This window comes from Myotis myotis, unplaced genomic scaffold (genome assembly GCF_014108235.1).
Source record: "Myotis myotis isolate mMyoMyo1 unplaced genomic scaffold, mMyoMyo1.p scaffold_m19_p_54, whole genome shotgun sequence".
Taxonomy (NCBI): Eukaryota; Metazoa; Chordata; class Mammalia; order Chiroptera; family Vespertilionidae; genus Myotis; species Myotis myotis.
This window is the reverse complement of record NW_023416362.1, coordinates 145,197-166,437: the sequence shown is the minus strand read 5'-3', so window position 1 is coordinate 166,437 and position 21,241 is coordinate 145,197. Positions and strand designations below refer to the sequence as shown.

The 21,241-nt window shown below is 58.3% G+C and overlaps 2 protein-coding genes across 2 annotated transcripts; one reads left to right on the top strand and one right to left on the bottom strand.

Annotated features, from left to right (window-relative positions):
• Positions 1–95: 95 nt before the first annotated feature.
• CHKB (choline kinase beta) lies at positions 96–3,321 on the bottom strand. The gene is made up of 11 exons (XM_036311348.1): positions 2,905–3,321; positions 2,636–2,744; positions 2,338–2,451; positions 2,055–2,188; positions 1,688–1,783; positions 1,470–1,528; positions 1,303–1,384; positions 1,079–1,187; positions 839–942; positions 534–615; positions 96–379 (listed from the first exon to the last, which is right to left on the bottom strand). Exons 1-11 carry the CDS (start codon positions 3,126–3,128, stop codon positions 305–307), a joined length of 1,188 nt encoding a protein of 395 aa, XP_036167241.1. The 5' UTR covers positions 3,129–3,321; the 3' UTR covers positions 96–304.
• A 7,664-nt stretch (positions 3,322–10,985) lies between these two features.
• Positions 10,986–20,900, top strand: MAPK8IP2 (mitogen-activated protein kinase 8 interacting protein 2). Its single transcript, XM_036311390.1, has 12 exons — positions 10,986–11,283; positions 12,223–12,328; positions 13,860–14,141; positions 14,259–14,352; positions 14,440–15,633; positions 15,987–16,062; positions 16,162–16,334; positions 16,413–16,522; positions 17,062–17,166; positions 17,284–17,354; positions 19,780–19,878; positions 20,248–20,900. The coding sequence occupies exons 1-12, from the start codon at positions 11,219–11,221 to the stop codon at positions 20,318–20,320; spliced, it is 2,448 nt and encodes an 815-aa protein (XP_036167283.1). The 5' UTR covers positions 10,986–11,218; the 3' UTR covers positions 20,321–20,900.
• Positions 20,901–21,241: the final 341 nt, after the last annotated feature.

Sequence of the window (21,241 nt, the reverse complement as noted above, 5' to 3'; positions counted from 1 at the left end):
GGGGACACTGAGGCTCAGAGCAGTGGTCACTTTGTCAGTCTGTGTGCATCCTTGTTGGTACTTTTTGCTGGACTGAGCAGGGCTAGAATAGGGTGTGAAGGAAGAAGCTCGTTTATTGTTTCAAGGTACACAGTCCAGGGGTTCCCGCTCCTGGGGACCTGCTCAAACTGGGGGAAGAGATCACCCTCCTTGCCCATCTCACTGGAGGCTCGGGGGTCCCCAGGGCCTCCTGCTCTTTGCCCCTCCCCCCCAAGGTCCTGCAGGGGAGGCTCTGGGAACATCCAAGCAGCTGTGGGGTGGAGAGTCAGGATGGGGGTTGGAGGCTGGTCAGCTGCCCCTTCTGCTGGAAGTACAACTGGAACCGAGACTGGGCGTACTCCTGGGGAGGAGACCACCCCACACACCGGTGAGCAGGCCTGGGAGGAGTTCCCACAGCCCCCATCTGCCCACAGCCTCCCAGGGCTGCCCTGAGGCAGGACCAGAGCCTCTGCAACTCCTCCGCCCCCACCTAACTGGCCACCTGGGTTACTCACCAAGTAACCGAATTCTATGGTGGACATGGATGCCTGGAGGATGGACCAGAGACCCCAAAAGAAGTGGGATGCCAGAGCATACCTGAGGGAGGTGGGGAAAGCAGGGGGATTGGAAGCACTTTTGGCATCGCCTGAATCCCAGAGCCCCAACTTCTCCCCCACTGCCCTAACCCCTACCGTCCCAGCTCCTCCCATCAGCCTTGCTCCCCAACCCCCACTTTGAACTGGCACCGGCACCGTCTACCGCTTCCGAGGCCCCCTTTCCTCGGCACCCTGCTCTACCCTGCCCAGCCACCTTTCCTCACCGATTAACCTCTACCAGCAAATCTTCTTCCAGTTTCCTCTGCTCCTCTGGGGAGACGATCTCGCCTTTCTTTGCCTCTGCCAGATAATGGCGAATAAAGTGGAGCTAAGATCAACAGACTAGAGTCAGGAAGTGGGGAGCATGGAGCACTTCCTAGTTAACCCCCTTTCTCACCACTCCATCTAGGCTTCACCTTCCTGTTCACAGGCCAAGTTCTACTCCCCAGCCTCCAGCCGCATACCTGCTGTCCCTGCGTGGGGTAGTCTGCAGGCTGTGCTTTGTAGAAAGGCCACTCCTCGTGCGTATAATCATAAACCCACTCACAAAAATGGTTCCCAATGTCAAAGCCCCTGGGGGAATAAGGTGGACACTCAGTCCCCAAATCTGCTGGGCGGCAGAGATGGAGGCCTGGTCTGAGATCCAGGGCTCTGTGAGGACAGACCCACGGGAGGCCATGGGTCTCACCTGTAGTTGTAGCTGCTGTACTCAAAGTCGATCAACATGATGCTGTCGGCATTTTCTGGCTCTGAGAGCAACAAGATATTCCCTGCGGGATGTAGTGGGGTACTGGTCACTCCAGGGCCCTCGGGCCCCTGCACCTTAGGTTGGAAGACTCAGATGACGTTTCCTACCTTCCTGGATATCGTTGTGGCAGAACACTACCGGTGATGGGGTAGAGTCGAGCAACTTCCTGCAGGGTACAGGGGCATGTGTCTGAGTAGGAGTGACTAGAGGAGGGTCAGAGCCCCCTGCGCGGCCCCTCAGGCAAAGCCTGGGGAGGACACTGCAGGTTCCCGGAGCACCTCCTGCGCTCTCTGCCCCCTCCCCATCCTGTCCTGCCAGCCCTCACCTGAGCTTGCCCATCTCATCCTTCAGGCTATACATCTCCAGCAGGTTCATCTGGGGGAGGCCAGTGGGGGGCAGGTCCAGGATCTGCTTTAAGTACCTGAAGTCCAAAGAACAGGATACACTCACTCCACTGTCCCTCTCCACCGGCTCTCTTGTCTACCCTGGGCCACGCTGTCCCAGCCATTTCCCTGTCACTGCATGGCTTCTCTGGCAAATGTTTGGAAGCCCGTTCTGTGAGAGGCCATGCGAGGCCCTGGGACACCGGATCCACTAAGTGGCCAGCTGGACAGAGTCATGGACACGTTGTCAGAGCCCAGCCTGAGGGTCCAGCCAGGTGTGCAGGAGACCTGCGGAGGCCTCTGACTCACCGCTCCATGGTCCCAAACAGCCAGTGGGGCTCCTTCGTGAAGGGCATCTCCATGCCATGGAACCGGGCCATCTTCGTGGCGATAGCTGCTGACAGCATGGGCTCTCGAAGGTCTCGCGTTTTCAGTGACAGGCTCTGCACCCAGGAACCTCTCAGGGTGGTGAGGGGGCTGGGGCAGGAGGGGGTAGGGATGGGGCAGCGGGGGAGGTCAGGGTCTCGCGGCCAGGGACCTGAGGGCAGACACCGGGAAGGGACGGGGGGTTGGGGAAGGAGGTGCCTCGTACTGGGATGTACTGCTCCAGCCGGCCCTCTGGAAAGACTCCGTAGAGCTGGGGCCCCAGGGACCGCTCCGCAAGGATGGCGAACATCACACTTTCAAGGACCAAGGAGTCCACGCCCTGGAGCAAGATGGACAGCGAGGGGCGGGAGTCGCACGGCCAGCGGCTGGGCAGCGCGAAGGGTCTGCGTCCCGCTCCCAGCACGGCGCAAGCTTCAGCCCACAACCCGCAAGTCCCAGCCCTGAGCCTCGGCGGGACGGTGCCGCCTGCCAGGCCCCGGGGGCAGCCCTCGCTCCGGCCTCACCTGCAGGATGGCCCCGTACAGCCGCAGCAGCACCTCCCGCGGCTCCTCGCCGACGCTGGGCAGGTGGTCCGGCAGCGAGCAGCGGAAGAGCAGGTTGCTGAGGCCCCCGCTGCGGACCACACCGGAGTCTCAGCCGCCGCCGGCTCCCTGCCCGGCCCGTCCTCCCCTGCCCCGCATGCAGCGGCTGCGGAACCGCGGGGCATCCTCGGAGCCCGAGCCTGCCCCCGCCCCGGCCCGCCACTGGCAGGGGCTGACCCCTGACCTCCCACCTCACGGGGTCAACCCGCAGCTCCTCCGGCCGCACCCGGCGCCACGCCCCGCCCAGGTACTCCCGGCACCACTGGTGGGCTCGGCGCTCGGTGTCTCGCGACTGCGCTGAGACCCGCCGCTGGTTCGGGGCCGCTTTCGGGGACTTAGGCTGCCGCACGCTGTCCTTGGCCAGGCGGCCGCCGACAGTCCCGTCTCCAGCCACCGCAGTGCCCTCAGCCGCCATGCCGAGGGCTCGGCCCGGCCCAACGCCCGGCGCGCTCAGCCTCTTCGGCGGGCCCGGCTGCGCCCGGTTCTGCTTCCGGCCCGCCGACGCCCTCCGGTCGCGCTCGGGCCCCTCCGGCTTTGTTCGGCTCCTCGCGGCGCCACTCGGCTCTCTCCGTGGCCCGGTCCCGAGCCCTTTCCGAGGCCAAATTCTTCGCGTCTTCGCTTGCCCCGCCCCTGCTCGCTCGCGCTCTGGGCGGGGCCGCTGGGAAAAAAGGAAGCGGCGTCGCCAATCAGAGGCGTCCTGAGCGGAGTCACGCCGGCCAATTGTCGTGAGCGGAGGGTCACGCTGACCAATCACGTGGGTGGGTGGTGCGTCCTAGGAGTGCGTGGGCGGGTGTGTTTAAGGGAAGACGGGCTTCGCCGGGAACCGGAGTGGACCGGCCGCCCTGCGTCCCCTTGAGGCTGCGGCGAGGAAGAGAGCCCTCGTGTGAGCGTGGCCGGTCCCGAGCGTGGTCACCCAGGGGAGGCTGAGCGGGCGTGGCCCCTGGAGGTGCCGAATAAACACTGGATGTGAGGAAACACTGTGACCCTTGGGACAATTCTAATGACGCCACGAACCTTGGATTCCTAACCGCCGCTGAGACCCCTTGTCGGGTGAAGCTCTTGTCCTGCTTGAAACCAGTGCCCCCGGCCGCACCCACTGCCCCTCTGTCTCCAGACCTAGAACCAGTTACAAGATCTAATCCAGGAGGGAAAGGCTCGGCCGCCGCGGAGCAGACACTGGAGCTGCGCCAGGTCCCCTTGGCCTCCTGGGCCTCCTGGGCCTCCGCTGCTGCCCGGGCAACCACAGGCCTTGGCCCCGGGGATCTGTGACGGACAGGCCTGTTGGACGTGGTGTGTGTGTGTGTGTGTGTGTGAGTGTGTGAGTGTGGTTTTTGTGGGGGATGGGCAGCTGGCGAGTGGTTTGATTTGAATAATCAGAAATCAAGAATCGGTGACCAGAAGATGAACGTCGGTTGCCGCAGCGGGAAATCACAACCCCTCGCCCTGTTTAAGTCTGAGCCAGACCGGAAACCTGCAGCTCACCGGCTGAAAGGGAGGCCTGGTCCCTTCCAGGAAGGATCTTACCATGTTACCCTAAGTATATACAAAAACGTTCCCCAAAGGGACCAAGAGCCTCTTAAAGCAACTGATTTACTTTGGAAAAGGGCCCCTCCAGACCTTTCAGGGCGGTTAGATTCAGGGTCTGCGCTGATATTGTGCAGGACCCCTGAAGCATGGTGAGCCACTGGATAGAAGAGGGGTTCCGGGAGTCAGGTGATGAACCTAAGCCCTAGGGTTGTGTTTCTGGCCCCAGTGCACACTTGGGGTGGTTGTACCTCGCTGTGGGCAGAGCCTGTACATGGATTCCTGGCCTGTAGGATGAGAATTATGGTAACAAGAGCGAGGGGAACACCTGGAACTCCCCAGCGCACTCACCCAATCCAGGATAGTAAATCAGAAACAGCTGCCATGTGGGATTGCGGAGGTTGCGTCACTCTCAAAGACAAAGTGGTAGCCCCTAGTTCATCCCGTTCAGTTCACCTGGATGGCCCTTGCAAAAGCCAGATGGATTCAAGTAAATGATGGTGGCCCATCACACAGCAGCTGTGTCAGATGAAGTGTCTTTAATGGGACCGATGAACATACCTCTGGCTTTGATCAGGCACTTATTGGTGTGGTGAATAGTCTTTTCAGTTTCTAGTTGTGAAGAGTAAATTTCCAAAAGCAGTTCACATTTATATGAGAAGGAGAGCCGAACAGATGCATTGTCTTGCTTCACGGCTGTTGTAACTCTCTGTCACAGCATAATCCACTGAGACCTTGATCATCCAGGCATCCCACATAACATCGATGACATGCTAATTGGACATGGTGCAGAAAGAAGTGACAAGTGCTCTATCCTTGGTAAGACAATGCATGCCAGAGAATGAGAACTAAGTCCTCAGAAGTTCTGGAGCCCGTCAGCAGTGGGGTTTTAAGAGGTGCAGTGTTGTAGGGCAAACCAGGGCATTGCCTCGAAGATTAGGATATCGCTGTGTCTTGCATGAAGAAGGCGTGGCACTTGATGCAGCTCTGGATTTTGGAGTCAGCACGTACCACACTTGGGAATACTGTTGTGACCATTTATTTTTTTATTTTTTAAAAAATATATTTTATTGATTTTTTACAGAGAGGAAGGGAGAGGGATAGAGAGAAACATCGATGAGAGAGGAACATCAATCATCTGCCTCCTGCACACCCCCTACTGGGGATGTGCCTGCAACCAAGGTACATGCCCTTGACTGGAATCGAACCCGGGACCCTAGAGTCCGCAGGCTGACGCTCTATTCACTGAGCCAAACCGGTTAGGGCTGTTGTGACCCATTTATTGGGTGACTAGGAAGGGGCCCAGAGCAAAGGGTGGCTTTGTTGAAGGTCCGGATTACAGGATGGGTTCTCCTGCCACTTAGAACCAATGGATGTCAGTTGAGCTTATTTGCAGTCGATAGGGACCCTCTACGACAGCTTTGGCAGGATCCAACAGGTTTGCAGTGCACACTCCTAGGGGTCTGAAGCAAGACCACACCTGGTGCAGTAGAGAACTACTCACTGATTGAAACCAACTTGTGCAACACTGCTGGGCTCAAGCATGGACTGAGTGCCTGATGATGGGACATCAGATGACCACGTGATTGAATCTTGCCTGTCCTGAGCTAGATACTGACTGATCACCACACCTATAGGTTAGGCAGGCTCAGTAGCAACTCCTTGCACAATGCAAAACGATTGAACCCAGGCTTGTCCAGAGGGCAGCGGTCTTTTACAGGAAGGAAAATTCATGTCTGACTCACAAATGGCTTAGCTTGCTGTGTAGATACGAGCTGAAAGCAAACCACTGCTGCCCTGAAGTCCCATTCAGGGTGGGGGTGGCTCTAAGAGACAGTAATGAGGGCAAGTCCTCCCGGCAGAGCTTCAAGCAGACACTGGAGTGGACAGAGTAGTGGTGGGCTTCTGGGTCCTGACAGCTGTCTTGCTGGTTGGTCAGGGAACTAGAAAGAGCAAGAGGGATTATTGGAGACAAGGAGGGCTGGAGAAGAAGATGGACCTATGGGAGTGGTCACAAGTGGATGCATCTTTGTGCCTCATGTTATACCCCCTGCAGGGGGGTCACTCAGCAACAAAGTGGAAGGGCAGATGTCCAAGCTTCTGCCCTTGGCTACCCCGTGCTTGTGCAGTGGGCCTGTGAATGGAGTTGCCAAGGTGGCAGAGGTGCTGGGTATTTTCGCCAAAATGGGCTCTCTCTTATCAAGGTTCATCTAATTATTCTTGCTGCTGGATTTCTGACCTGTTAGTAGCCATGCTCAGTGCTGAGCTCCTGATATGGTACCATCCTTAGATGACTTGCTGACCCGTGATTCCACCCAGGAATCAACACCTCTGTGTGTGGGTTAGCCTTTCCTCACAGTGTCTCAGAGTGGCATCACATTGCAGGAGCTTAGAGAGTACACAATTTACCAGCATGGAATCGTATATAACATCACCTTGGGCCCAGAAACTCATTGTACAGTGAAAGGTATACAGTGTGTGGGTTGCCACAGGATCCCGTGCTTCTCCAACCTTCTGTGTTGTCGCCAAGCAGCCAGTCTTATAGGAAGATGGAATGATCTCTTAAAGACTTAGCTAAGGCCCTAGCTGGTTTGGGTAAGTGGATAGAGCATCGGCCTGCGGACTGAAGGATCCAGGGTTTGATTCTGGTCAAGGACACATGCCTGGGTTATGGGCTCAATCCCCAGTGGGGGTCATGTAGAAGGCAGCTAATCAATGATTCTCATCATCGATGCTTCTATCTCTCTCTCTTCCCTTCTTCTCTAAAATCAATAAAAATATATTAAAAAGACTTGGCTAAGGAGCCAGTTCTTGGACAGTGTCCTGAGGAGCTGGGTTATGTACACTTGCGTTAAAGCCCAGTGTATGGATCTGTGTCTCCAGTAGCTATAATATGTGAATCCAGAAACAAAGATATGTCCAAGTAGTAGGGGTTGGGATGAACTGTCTCTCGCCATTATTCTTTTTAAAAAAAATATATATATATTTTATTGATTTTTTTACAGAGAGGAAGGGAGAGGGATAGAGAGTTAGAAACATCCATGAAAGAGAAACATTGATCAGCTGCCCCCTGCATACCCCCTACTGGGGATGTGACTGCAACCAAGGTACATGCCCTCGACTGGAATCGAACCCAGGACCCTTCAGTCCACAGGCCGACGCTCTATCCACTGAGCCAAACCGGTCAGGGCTCTCACCATTATTCGTGATGGCCCACTTGTAGAATTTGTATATTCTGTCTCTGCAAGAGTGAGCTCTGCTGGATTACAGCCCCTGGGTCCCAGGTAGGGAGCACTTCCACAGGGCACCTCCCCTGGTTCCAGGGAAGGACACCAACACTGAATCTGAGTCCTTGAAATCCACCAGGTCACTGAGCTCCTCATGCTGGTGCACCAGCAGGCAAAGGAGAGGTTATTGTTCCTGATTATTTTTGAGGAGATAGGGTTGCTGCTACTCAATGGGCAATGAGGAGTTGGCTTGGCACTGGCACGATGCACCTGAGTCTGCCTGGTTGCTTCCACACCAAGTGAGAACAGTGATGCAGTTAGGGCCGACCTAGATAACCCAGGGTAATGTCCTCGTCTCAAAACCCTTCATCACTTCTGAAAAGACCCTTTTCCCAAATAAGGTGACATTTACAGGATCCAGGGATTAGGACATAGGTATCTTTTGGGGGATCATTTTTTCAACCACCACCATCATGAATTCTTTCCCTCACAGCTTTCAGCTCATCACCCCTTTTTGTCCTTGAATATTGCAGTTGAAAATTTCTGAATCCAGCCTAATTTTTCTCCCTTGAACGTGATTTGTTTTTTCTGCCTGAATACTTGAAGTATGGTGTATTCAAGGGGGAATGATTTATTTATTCATTTAAATGGTAATAAACCCTTACATGTTAACATAAATTATATCTTATAAAAATAACTTTTATAAAAAAAATTCATGAGAAGGGTGGCCTTTTTACATTTTTTCAAGTTTTGTTAATATATGGCTTAGTTGAAGATAACAGGTTCCCCATAATTGTCTCTGCAGTCAATCCCTTACAATATGTTGTTTTGGTTCAAATATATGAAGAAAATCCAGCCTAACATAAATTTACAGTTGGTAACTTTTCCAAAGCTTTTTCAGATAACTGTGCATCTTTGTTAATACTATACACCAAGACCAGACAAAAAGTAGTTACTCAGGTAAGTTGCAATTTGGAATTTGAAACCATATCAATGAACCGTTTTGTCCTCTTACATTAAAATCCATTGGCCTGCCTTGCATGCTGAATGAGTCTTTCACTCATGCATAATTTTGAAACATCATGCCTTCCTGGGTCATTTGGAAAATATTGGTTCATGGAGTTATGTAGATCTTCCAAATTTTGACATATTTTATTATATAATGTCACTTGTTAACATACCACCACTCTCATTGGAAAAATATTTAAATATTGAGAAACTTTAAGCTCATAGTGATGACACAGATTTTCCAAAATTCTAGTTTTTGTTTCAAAACTCAAATTGTATCATTGGCAACAAATACCATTGTTTTCCTTGACGTGCCACATTCACTTTTTATTTTTGAGGAAGTTTCTGTCAAATAGCCACGTCAAAATAACTGTGGTTTGTCAACTTTCAAGTGAAAATAGTGTTTTATGAAAAAAGTGGCTAGTTCAGCTGCCAGTTTCGACAACTGTGTAATCAGTTGCAATAGCCATTGTACCTCCGTACGCGGTGCTTTACATCATTACCCTGAATATTAAGAATTACCTGTCAAGATTTAATAATTTTTATGGCTTCATCAACAAAATTATTAAGTGAAAGTGCTTCTTCCCCTCCCCCCATGAGCATGTGGCAGGGAAAGAATTCGATGGTTACTAGTAGGAGGAGCCAGCAGTTTCCCCCACCATTGCTTTTGCTCCATCGACACAAACGACAGCACAGTGGCAGGCAAAATTATGACAAAATAATTTTGATCTTGCTAATGTTGGGAGACTCCAGGAATCTGCAGACCATATTTTGAGAACCACTGCTATGGTATATCATAGGGATCATAAGATATGTGTATTTTCAATTTTACTAATGTTACTAAATTTCTCTCCAAACTGGTTATCCTGAATTATATTCTGTAGCAATTAGGACAGTATTTAGCCATGAATCACAAAGATGTTGAATAACTGAATTTTATGGTGAAAGGACGTTTTAGTGATGTGGTATGTGGCTGGACACACAGAATACACTGTGGTCCCTGGAATTGCTCAGTGAACAGCCTTTACAGTCGAATGCAGTTTACATAGGCATGCTTATTTATCTTCTGTACCAGTTTAGAGAAAGTCAGTCCTGGGCTTAAATGCTGGCCATATTACATGAATCTTAAGGATCCAGGTTCCCTTTGTCTTGTTCTGCCCTTATCTCTCTCATTCCCAAGGTGACTGTTTGATCAAGTGCTTCCAATTTGTAGCCAGCAGGGGTAGGGTGGGCTGAATACAAAGATCAGGACCTCTCCCCGGTCGGGCCGACCACTATCACTACCAATTCCGTGCATCTTTGGGAGGGACTGGGGGAACTGGAGAAGCCATCCTCACCAAACATTCCTCAGTCTGATATTTCCTGGAATACTTTGCTGGGGTGTTCCCTTTACACTTACCACAGTGAACAGAAAATCCTCTGGGATTCATATGTAATTAATACGAAGGCTACAGTCCAGGCCTGTTTGGGACTATGACACTAGCCAGTGAGAAGATTTGTGTGAAAATGCCAATTTTGTTCTGTATTTATTATTTCAACTTCAATTCATTGGAGAGAGAGAGAGAGAGAGAGAGAGAGAGAGAGAGAGACAGTGATGTGAGAAATATTGACCGGTTGCCTCCCACACATGCCCCAACCAGGCCAGATTGAACCTGCAACCCGGGTATATGCCCTTGACTGAGAAGGGAACCTGAAACCCTTCAGTGTATGGGCTAACACTTCAGCCATTGAGCCACACCAGCCAGGGCTGCCTAACCTGCCTTTATCAGCCGTCTTCCTAGCCATGATGTACCGTCCCCTCATTCCAACGCCAGATGACGCTCACCAAATCTAACTCTTCAGCTCAATTTCAGATTTTGCTCTTCTCACGCAGCTTGAACCCTAAACAATGCCAGTCACATAGTTGGAGCTCAAGAAAAATCGTTCCAATTGACTGAGCACAGCTTCCGGGGTAGAACTTCACCCAGCGCCCATCAGTGTCTCTCTCCACTCGCATGGTCTGCGCTAGACACTGGAAGTTCAGTGTCAGCCCCAGGCAGCAACCTCTTTGTGGTCCACTCTGAGTCCAGCCGGGACCAGCGTCCTCCGCAGCGGTCTCTGTTCTTTCCCAGCCAGCACCCCAGGCTGGACAGCTCCTCCAGCCAGATCAGCACCCAAGGGCGGACAGCTCCCCCAGGCCGCATCAGCACCCAAGAGCCAACGGCTTCTCCAGCCCCTTTCAACGCGCTGCCCAGCTTGGGACCCCCAACTCTTCTGTTCTGGTTCCTGGAGACGTCGGTGCAGCTGCCGGGGCGCACCCACGCCACGAACCCTCCCCCAAACCCCAGTGAACCCGACAGAGGTCTGCGAACCGGGCCGCCGCCTTCCCCGACTTCCCCGCCCGCAGGATCGTTGCTGCGGACGGGGTCCCCATCGGCAGACCCTCCTGCACCGGAACCCGATCCCCGTCTCCGCCAATCCGCTTCTCACCCGCCCCCGCCCCAAACAAACACGCACTCGATCCTTCCCCAACCAGAGCCTCGCGTCAAACGGTCGCCGCTCCTCCAACCAGCTCGCCGCGGCCCCTCCCCGCCGCCTCCGCCTCTCCCCTCCCCCTGCGGCGCTCGCTCCGCCGCGGTGTCCTGCGGGGTGCCGAGGGGTGTCGCGGGCGGGGTGTCGCAGGGCGTGTCACGAGGTGAGGGGGGAGCCGGGGACAAGGGGGCCACGCGGGGCGCCTCCCTCCCCCGCAGGCCTCTCCCCGGAGAAGATGGCGGACCGCGCGGAGATGTTTTCTCTCTCCACCTTCCACTCGCTGTCGCCGCCCGGCTGCAGGTACCGGGCCTGGCGGGCTCTCCCCTCCCCTCCCCGCGGTCCTCCCGGCCCCCTCCCGACCGCCACCGTCCGCCGCCCTCCCCCCCTCCCCCGCACCGCCTGCGGGAACCCCAGCCCAGGGCCCCCGCCGGCCCAAGGCCTGCACTGCTGACCGCGCCGCCCTCTGTGCGGGGTCTCCCCGTGTCTGTCCTTCACCCCCTCCGGCCCCTGTGACCACCCTCCGCTGTGTGTCTCCCCAGCTCCCCCTTGCTCAGCCCCCCTCCCCTCCGGAATCCGTGCCGCACCAGCCCTGCGGGCTCGCCCGGGCGGAGGGTGCAGGCCCTGGCGCAGCCTCCGGGGCGGCCTGGGCGGGCAGGAGCCGTCCTCCGCGCGAGCGTCTGTCCTTTTGGCCTTGCTGGGCCGCTCTTCTGCGGAGGCCAGGCCGGGCTTGCGGGGCTCGGGGAACGGAAGCTGAAATCAAACCTGGCCCTGGGGGAAGGGACCACGGTGGGGAGAGGGCCTGCCGGGGCAGGGGAGGAGAGACAAAGTGGCCAGACTGGCTCCTTGAACAGGGGCGACCCCTCCCTCTGCTTCTGCGGCTGCAGCCTCAGCCTCAGCTCCCCTCCCCCCTCTGCTCAGCCTAACTCCCCTGACGCTCCGCGTCCACCCAGAGGGGCCTGGGCTGAGCCCACGGAGGAGGACTGGGAGGAGGGCAGAGGGACAAGTGGCCCCTCTGGGCTGGTCATGGCTCAGATAGGGGGGAATCCCCTGGAGAACAGAGGTTGGGTTTCACAATGACAGCAGGACGTGGATCTGGAAGTTGGGGGCTGTGGAGACCCTGGGGTCTAGGAGCTGGGTTTCCCATGGCCCCTCCTGGGCCCAGCTCCCAGCCAGGGCACCCAGGGTTGCCAGCTCTCCCGGGAGCCCTGCCCTTGCTCTCTGACCAAGTCTCCTCTCCAGGCCTCCTCAGGACATAAGCCTGGAAGAATTTGACGATGAAGACCTGTCTGAGATCACCGATGACTGTGGCCTGGGCCTCAGCTATGACTCGGACCACTGCGAGAAGGTAGGGAGGGATGGGAGCTTAAACCCTCTCCAGGGGAGCCTCACGTAGGCCCCGCTTAGGTTTCACTTGGGGTTTTAGGGTAGGTCTGCACTCAGCCTTGAAGCAAGAGATCCTCTGGTTCCTCCTTCCTTTGGGCCTTTGGCCTGGGAACTTCCTGGAAGTCACATCTCTTTCTCTAACAGACTGTAGGCCCTGCTCCAGGGTCTTCCCCAATGGTCCTCCCTTGACCCCCATCCGTGGACTAGCTTGGGGGAACGGATATGCCCATGCTTCATGTGCCCTCTGTGCCCAGAGGGCTTCCCAGAAAGATCTACCTCCTTCCAGCTCACCTGTCTCCTTCCCAGCCCGTCCCCACCTGCATCTCTCTGCCTCATGTCTCCACCTGAAACTTCCTCCCCTATCTCCTTCCTTTCTTTCTCCTCCTGTCTCTCCATGACCTGTTTTCATTCATTCAAGAACAGTTCTGAGCAATTGCCATGTGGCAGCTGCCAGGCACCTCCAGGTGCTTGAGGGAACAGGACAGGTGTGGCCCATGCCCGCAGGAGTTATAACCTTGTAGGGGAGAAAGACATGTCAGAGCCATGGCTCCTGAGTGTCAGGGGCAGGGTTCCACTTGAGGACACAGCGAGAGGGAAGAGAACCCCACCGAGACTTTCCAATGGCCATGGCTCAGGAGCATGCCCAAGGGAGGGCGGGCAGGAGCTGGGCTGATGAGGAGGTGGGAGGGAATGGTAAAGAGAGCGGCCCCAGGGATTAACTGTCGGAGGCCCTGAGGTTGGTGCAAGCTTGGTGGATCCTGGTGCCAGCTGTCTCTTCCTTCCTGCATTTGTCTGATATTTACTGAGTCTCAGCTGTGGGTAGGCCCTGTTCTGGGGTGTGGGGTACACCAGTGCTCAGTATGGACATTCTGCCCCGGTGGGGCCAGCAGCTTGGTGGGGAAGACGGCCAAATGTTGTCTAATAATTGTGAATTGTAGTCAGATTGCTCTGCAGAGAAGAGTGGTGCTGAAGGTGATGGGGTCGGGCGGTGAGAGGAGTCGGCAGCTGGGTTGGGGCCACTCTGAGGATCTCTGTCATGCAGGCCCTGACCAAGAACCAGAGCGATCCTTACGTATCTCAAGCAGATTAAAAAAAAAACAAAACCCACAAAAACTGCTCTGTTGGGGAGCAGAGACCTGGAGGTTTCTTTTCCTTGACTTATAGCTTCCTGCCTTCTCCTTTTCTTCTTCTTCTTTTTTTTTAAAAAAATATACTTTTATTGATTTCAGAGAGGAAGGGAGAGGGAGAGATAGAAACATCAATGATGAGAATCCCCGGTGGGCTGCCTCCTGCACGCCCCCTACTGGGGATCGAGCCCACAACCCCAGGCATGTGCCCTGACAGGGAATTGAACGGTGACCTCCTGGTTCATAGGTCGATGCTCAACCACTGAGCCACTCCCGCTAGGGCCTGCCTTTCCCTTTTCTGACACCCAGGACCCCAAGCCACTGTCCCACACTCACCCAGCTCTGCCCTGTCCCTCCTTCCTGCAGGACAGCCTGTCTCTGGGGCGCTCGGAGCAGCCGCACCCCATCTGCTCCTTTCAGGATGACTTCCAGGAGTTTGAGATGATCGATGACAATGAGGAGGAGGAGGAGGAGGAGGAGGAGGAGGAGGAGGAGGAGGAAGAAGAGGAGAAAGGAGGAGAGGACAAGGAGGGGGGAAGACCTGGCTCAGAAGCCGGTACTCTGGAGCTGCTGATCCCCTCCCCCTCCCTGGAGGAGCCCCACAAGCACAGGCCCACCACACTCCACCTGACTCCCCTGGGAGCCCAGGTGAGTGCCCAGGCCCACCATCCTGGACTCTGCTGCCCATGGCAGCCTGTGGCTCCTCCCCCCACCCTCACCTCCAGCTGGAGCCCCTCCTGAAAGCCTCTTCTGTCCCCCCTGCAGGACTCCCTGAACAACAATGGGGGCTTCGTCCCAGTGCCCCCAGCCTCCTGGCAGGAGACAGTGCTGTGCTCACCCCCCCAGGAGCCACTCCAAGGTGAGCAGGACTGTGGAGGCCCAGGAGGCAGGGAGGGAGGAGCGGAGGCCGGTGAGCCTGCTGACCGAGGCCCCTCCTACCCTGCAGAGCCGCCTGCCACCCGCCCACCCACCGCCGCCCGTCCCCATGGGGCGCAGTCACCTGTGGGCCCAGGTTGTGACTGTGAAGGGAACCGGGCCCCGGGCCCCCCAGCGCCCAATGAGGCCTCGCCCTCCTCGGACCCCGGCATTGAGGTTGACCTGGGCAGCGGCACCAGCGGGGAGCGCGGCCGGCGAAGCAGCCAGGAGCTGTCCTCGCCGGGCTCCGACTCGGAGGCGGGCGCCGCGCACTTGGGGCGCATGATCTCGTCCATCTCGGAGACGGAGCTGGAGCTGAGCAGCAGCAGCGGCCGCTCCTCCCACCTCACCAACTCCATCGAGGAGGCGTCCTCGCCTGCCTCCGAGCCCGAGCCCGAGCCCTCGGAGCCCGAGGCCGAGGCCGAGGCCGAGCCCTTGCCCCCGCGCCGCCCCGCCTTCCTGCCCGTGGGCCCTGAGGACACCAACAGTGAGTACGAGTCCGGCTCCGAGTCCGAGCCAGACCTCAGCGAGGACGCCGACTCGCCCTGGCTGCTCAGCAACCTCGTGAGCCGCATGATCTCCGAGGGCTCCTCACCCATCCTCTGCCCCGGCCAGTGCCTGTCCCCCGCACCGCGTCCTCCGGGGGAGCCCGGGTCGCCGGCCGGCGGGGCCCCCGAGGCTGCAGGCCCGGGCGGCGTGGAGCTGGTGGACATGGAGACGCTGTGTGGGCCGCCGCCCCCTGCACCCCCGGCGCCCCGGGCTGGCACCGCGCAGCCCGGGCCCTGCCTCTTCCTCAGTAACCCCACCCGCGACACCATCACGCCGCTGTGGGCAGCCCCGGGCCGAGCCGCCCGGCCGGGCCGTGCCTGCTCCGCTGCCTGCTCCGAGGAGGATGAGGACGATGAGGAGGAGGAGGAGGCCGAGGACCAGGCGGGGCCTCGGGGGGGCAGGGCCTCGGGCCCCGAGGTCGCACTGGACGCCTCGCTGGTGTACGACGCGGTCAAGTACACGCTGGTGGTGGACGAGCACACGCAGCTGGAGTTGGTGAGCCTGCGGCGCTGCGGCCTGGGCAGCGGGGAGGACAGCGAGGAGGCCAGCGAGGACGAGGCGGCCACCTTGCTGGACGAGGGGCAGGGCCCCGAGGGCGCCTCCCCGGACAGCCCGGACCTCACCTTCTCCAAAAAGTTCCTCAACGTCTTTGTCAACAGCACCTCGAGGTCCTCCAGTGAGTGGAGGGGGAGGAGGGTGGCTCCAGGTCCCAGGGGTCCCGGGAGGGCCCAGGGCCCGAGAATTCTCTTTGGCGGGCGGAGCTGAGTGTGAGCAGTGGACCCGAGGTGGGGTGTAGGGGCCGAGGGGTGGGGAGGTTGGGGGTCTGACAGGGATGTCCAGCAGGGGTGGGGGGCTGGAAGCCCAGGAAAAGGCTTTGGGTTTCCCCCAGATCCCTGATGGGCTGGGGAGGGGTGGGCGGGCTCTGCCTCCCTCCCTGACTCAGGACCAAGCATCTGGGAGGGGAACCTGGCCAGGCCTGGAAGTACTTGCCGCCCCTTTCTGAGTAGCTGTCTCCCGTCTCTTCCTCAGGCACCGAGTCCTTTGGCCTCTTTTCCTGTTTGGTGAACGGGGAGGAGAGAGAGCAAACCCATCGGGCTGTCTTCAGGTACAGCCTCTGTGACGCGATGGGACATGGTGGACACCGGCCCACAGTCCGCCTCCCCCTCCCCCTGACCCACCTGACCCACCCGCCCCTGGCCTGCAGGTTCATCCCTCGCCACCCTGATGAGCTGGAGCTGGACGTGGATGACCCGGTGCTGGTGGAGGCTGAGGAGGACGACTTCTGGTTCCGAGGCTTCAACATGCGCACAGGGGAGCGCGGGGTCTTCCCTGCCTTCTATGCCCACGCGGTGCCCGGCCCTGCCAAGGACTTGCTGGGTGAGGCCTGTCTCCAAGGAGCATCTTGTCCCCTCAGACCCTCAACTCCCCTGACTTGGGCCCCTTGTGACCCCCCAGGGAGCAAGCGGAGCCCCTGCTGGGTGGAACGCTTCGACGTGCAGTTCCTGGGCTCCGTGGAGGTGCCCTGTCACCAGGGCAACGGCATCCTGTGTGCAGCCATGCAGAAGGTCAGTGTGAGGTGGGGCCCCCGAGCCCCCAGAGGGACGAGACCTCCACAGAGGGTTAGAGGGGCCTCAGGGGGCAGCTCCCACCCAGCTCACAGCTGTCCCTCATCACCTTGGTGTCTCTGGGCAGGTTCCATGGGGCCTCCACCTTCCTGTAGCCCATCCTCTTTTTCTTGTCTGAAAATCCAGACCAGCTCTCACTGAGCCTTCCTGAGGGTCATTTGCTGACTTGTCATGGACTCAGTGGGTAGTTAGTGACCAGCAGCTCATCTGCTGGTCCTGTGGTTAAGCAGGACAGTCCTGTCCCTGAGACCCCCAGTCAGGCCATGGGGACAGGCAGGGAGGGCTGGGCAGGGGGAGGGCGTGGTCCTGGCTGCAGGGCAGGAAGGAAGCCCAGGGCGGCTGAGTGCAGAGAGGTGACTGGCGGTGCCAAGACTGAGAAACGGCCAGGACCCTGGCCCACGTGCTCCAGAATCAGCCCTGAGAACCTGCAACCCGAACGGGAGGCCCCTGGGACCCTTCTCCTCTGGCTTCTCCCCCAGATCGCCACTGCCCGGAAACTGACTGTCCACCTGCGTCCCCCTGCCTCCTGTGACCTCGAGATTTCTCTTCGGGGGGTCAAGCTGAGTCTGAGCGGTGGACCTGAGGTGGGGTGCGGTGGCCGAGGCACAGGGAGGCGGGCGGTCTGACAGGGACATCCAGCCGGGGTGGCAGGAGAGGCTCTGGGCGATGCCCATCTAACCGGCCTCTGCCCTCGGCTCCAGTTCCAGCACTGCAGCCACTTCTTCCAGATGAAGAACATCTCCTTCTGCGGCTGCCACCCTCGCAACAGCTGGTGAGAGCCTCGGCCCTCCCCTTTCCCACCAACCCCGAGGGCTGCCCCCGGGCCCGGGAGACACCGGTCAGACAGGCTCCCATCTGGTCCGGGTGCAGACAGACAGGCACACAGATGAGTGGGTGCTGGAAGCCTCGTGGGGTCTGGGGGAACGTCTGTGTGGGGCTCCCATGAGCAGACCTGCAGAGAGGCGGTGGGGTTTGGGGTTCAGGAGGTGACTAAAGACCACTCTGCATGCTTGGAAGGCACGTCTGATGGCGACAGGGGTCTTCCAGGGAGGCGGCTGAGCCCAGGTGCGGGCAAGGGCAGTGGGATTCTCAGGGAGTAGCTGGGGGCGGCTGGAGGTACACAGGGGTACCTGTGCCTTTCTGGCTATGCCAAGGAGCTTGTACTTGATCCCACCGGCCACAGGGTGACAGTCGGGTTGACAAGCTGACTCTGGCTGCTGTGCGAGTGGCTGGACCCAGGTGTGGGCCAGGTAGCTGCTGAGGTCATCCAGGTGTTGTGTCCTGGGGGCACTGGGGAGGTGGAACTGGCAGGACCCGGGTGGATGGGAGGTAGCCGCAGACGTGCTGTCTGGGTGAAGGGCTGATAGTAACCACTTGCCAGGTCAAGGGCTGGCAGCCTGGAGGCACCTTGCTCATCCGCAGATGCAGGGAGGCGGAGGCGGCCAGGGTCACGTGGGTCTGGGGTGTGGGAGAGACCTGAGGGAAGGTCTCGGTTCAGAGCAGGTGGACGACTGCGGCCATGAGGGGACGAGACAGCCAGGCAGAGCAAGAAGTGTCAGGCGTGAAAGGGGAGGGACTGTGCCAGCATTGTCCCCAGCGGGGGTGAGGGTGCAGGCTTCCTGCCCAGCCTGACTGCTGCCCACTGGGTCCCCATGTCCTGGAGGAAGGAGATGAGAGGAGGTAACCAGAGAGACAGGCCACCAGGGGCTCACAAGGATGCGGGCTGCTGGAGGAAGGACACGTTGCTGGGGCGGGGCTGGCAACAGGTGCTGAGGCCAACCGTCAGCAGGTCAGAGCCAGCCTGGCTGTGTCCACTGAGGACAGAGATGGTGTGGTGGGGTCCACCGTGTGGAGGTTGCTCTGAGGAGTGGAGGGCTGGACAGAGTGCCTGGGCTCAGACCAGACATATGCATGGGGGCCGAGGACAGCACCAACCACAGGGGAACAAGAACACCCTTATTTCTCAACAGAGAGAAACTGGCTGCCCAGCTGGGGCCTCCAGGCTAGAAAGAGACCAGGTTCGAGTCCTTGAGAAAAGGGCAGTCAGACCAGTGGTTCTGGATCCAGATGTGGAGGCAGTGGGGGAGGAGAGACTCAGCCTGGCCCAGAGCTGACACAGTTAGGAAGTCACATTTGCCAACAGGTTAGCTTGCTTCATGGTGAGGTTGGTGGCAGAACAGGCCTGTGCGGCCCGTTGTGCTTGGATGAGGCCTTGGAGATCACGACTGGCTGTGTGTCCTCGGCAAGTGTCCCACCCTCTCTGTGCCGTAGCTGCCTCATCTCATAGGGCTGCTGTGAGGATCCCAGGAGTGAATAATCTCAAGTGCTTAGAATGGTGCCCGGTGCTTGGTAAGCAGCATCTGGGTGTTGGCGACTATGAATGAGGTTTTGTTGTTGTTGTTAATCCTCATCTGAGGATATTTTTCCATTGACCGGAATTGAACCTGGGACCCTTCAGTCCGCAGGCCGACACTGTCCACTGAGCAACACCGGCCAGGGCTCTATGAGATTTTGACCAGGGCCTCTGAGACGAGGCTGCCATGTGCTCATGGACAACCAGCTGTGATGCTGCCACAGGTTCCCGTCTGGAGGAACCACAGACCCCAGTTCAATCAACGTGGATCGATTGGCCACAGTGGGGGGGGTCTCAAGTCTCTGGCTGTGGGACGCTCTGGAGTGATTTTCACTGATGTCTTGGGTGAGAGGACAGGCAGAAATGAAGCAGAGTCAGGCGGGGGCGAGATGAATACAGCCAGGTGCAAGGTTCTCCAGGAAGAGGGTGTTGCTGAGGAGGGGCCACTGTCCGGCCTCACGTTAGAGCTCAGAGAGCAGCTGTGGGTGTGCAGGAGCCCAGGCTCAGGGTGTCGGGTGACACACGCCAGGTGTGATCTGGCTGAGATGATCCGGAGGCAGGGGCAAGGCCTCGCTGTGGTCTGTGGTCCAGGGCTGGCTCCGGGTGGAGCCATAGCACGGGCTCCCAGAAGGAAGTGGCTGCTGGACATCCCTGAGGAGGAGAAGTTAATACCATCACTCCCCGAGGTGCCTGTGCTGGGGCTGGGCCCTGAAAGAGCCTTTGCATCCTTCAGTCGTGTGACCCACACATTTCTCCTGTCCCACCCTCTGCCCGAGCCCTCGGGCCCGATCACTGGGGGCCGAGGTGACTGCCCCGCTCTGACGGCCCCACGCTGCCCCTCTAGCTACTTCGGCTTCATCACGAAACACCCTCTGCTCAGCCGCTTTGCCTGCCACGTCTTTGTCTCCCAGGAGTCGATGAGGCCTGTGGCCCAGAGCGTGGGGTGAGTGGGGCTGGAGGGGTGAGGGTGGGACCAGCCGGGGGCCAACCAGGTTCGGGAGTGCCGCTGGGGAGAGGGGCCCAGAGCTGAGATTTGGGGGCAGAGGAAGGAGTGGGGGTGCGGTTTGGGCAGACAGGGAAAGGGAAGTTCAGAAGAGAAGCAATAGAGGTGGGTGGGAACTTTGAGCGGGAGCTGGGGGATCCTGGGAGTGTGAAGGTACAGGCACAGTGCCTGGGTGGGAGGATGGGAATGGGGGGTAAGGCCTGTAGTGACCAGGACGACTGAAGAGTGACCCCTCGGGACGGGCAGGCCCAGGCGGAGGGAGGGAAGCTGCGGGCGGCCCTGATGGTGCGGCCGGCGCTGTCTCCCCAGCCGCGCCTTCCTGGAGTACTACCAGGAGCACCTGGAGTACGCCTGCCCCACAGAGGACATCTACCTGGAGTAGCCACCCACACTCTGCGCCAGGTGCCGCGAGGCGGGGCGCCTCAGAGGCTCCAGCTTTGGCGAGGACTGGATGGGGTCTCGGGGGCTCTCCTTGCTCGCGCCGCAGGGGCCTGCCCCCCGCTTTCCCTCTGATCTTCTTTCTCTCTGCGTGCCTCCTCCTCTGTCTGTCTCTGCCCCCGAGCCTGCGAACTCGGCCCTCTGCCCTTACTCTGGGGCCAGAGCTGGGAGGGTGTGGAGGAAGGTGAGGCGCTAGGTGACTGGCATCAGGCTCCCAGGTATCCCTCCTGCCCCTCCCCAGTAATTTAAAAGGAATTTTAATTTTTATAGTGAATCTCCAGGGGTCACCCCTTCCCTGACTACAGGGACAAAGAGAGGGACCCCCACACTGCCCCATGCGGAGCTCAGGGGGAAGCAGGGAGGGGGTCCCCAGAAGGGCCTTGAGGTTGCTAGTAGTTCTTGAGGCTCATCCCAAGCCCCAGACTTTGCTCAGAGAAGGGTGCCCTGCCCCGTGCCCCGCCACACCAGCGTCTGCTTTGCCGCTGCAAACTCCCCGCAGTCCAGCACCTCAATAAACTCTCTGCTTGGTGTGACCCTGTCTGTTTCTGGGGGACACATAATGGGCCAGGGGCCCAGGTGCTGCCCATGGCAGTGGGTACCCAGACCCCTGAGTGACGGAATCTGGAGAAGCTTCACCCATCAGTGCTCTCCGAGATCATGCCAGGGGTCCCTGGGGTGCCACACTGGGCCCCTGGGGATTTTCCCTGATACACTCAATTGGCTGGAGAGACAGTGCTGGGCACCCGCACTGGAGTGCCGGGCTGAGGAGGGGGTGTGCCGGGAACCGCAGGGCTCAGGTTGTGTGTGTGTGTGTGCGCGCGTGCGCGCGTGCGAGCGAGTCATGATTGTGTGTGTGTGTCATGAT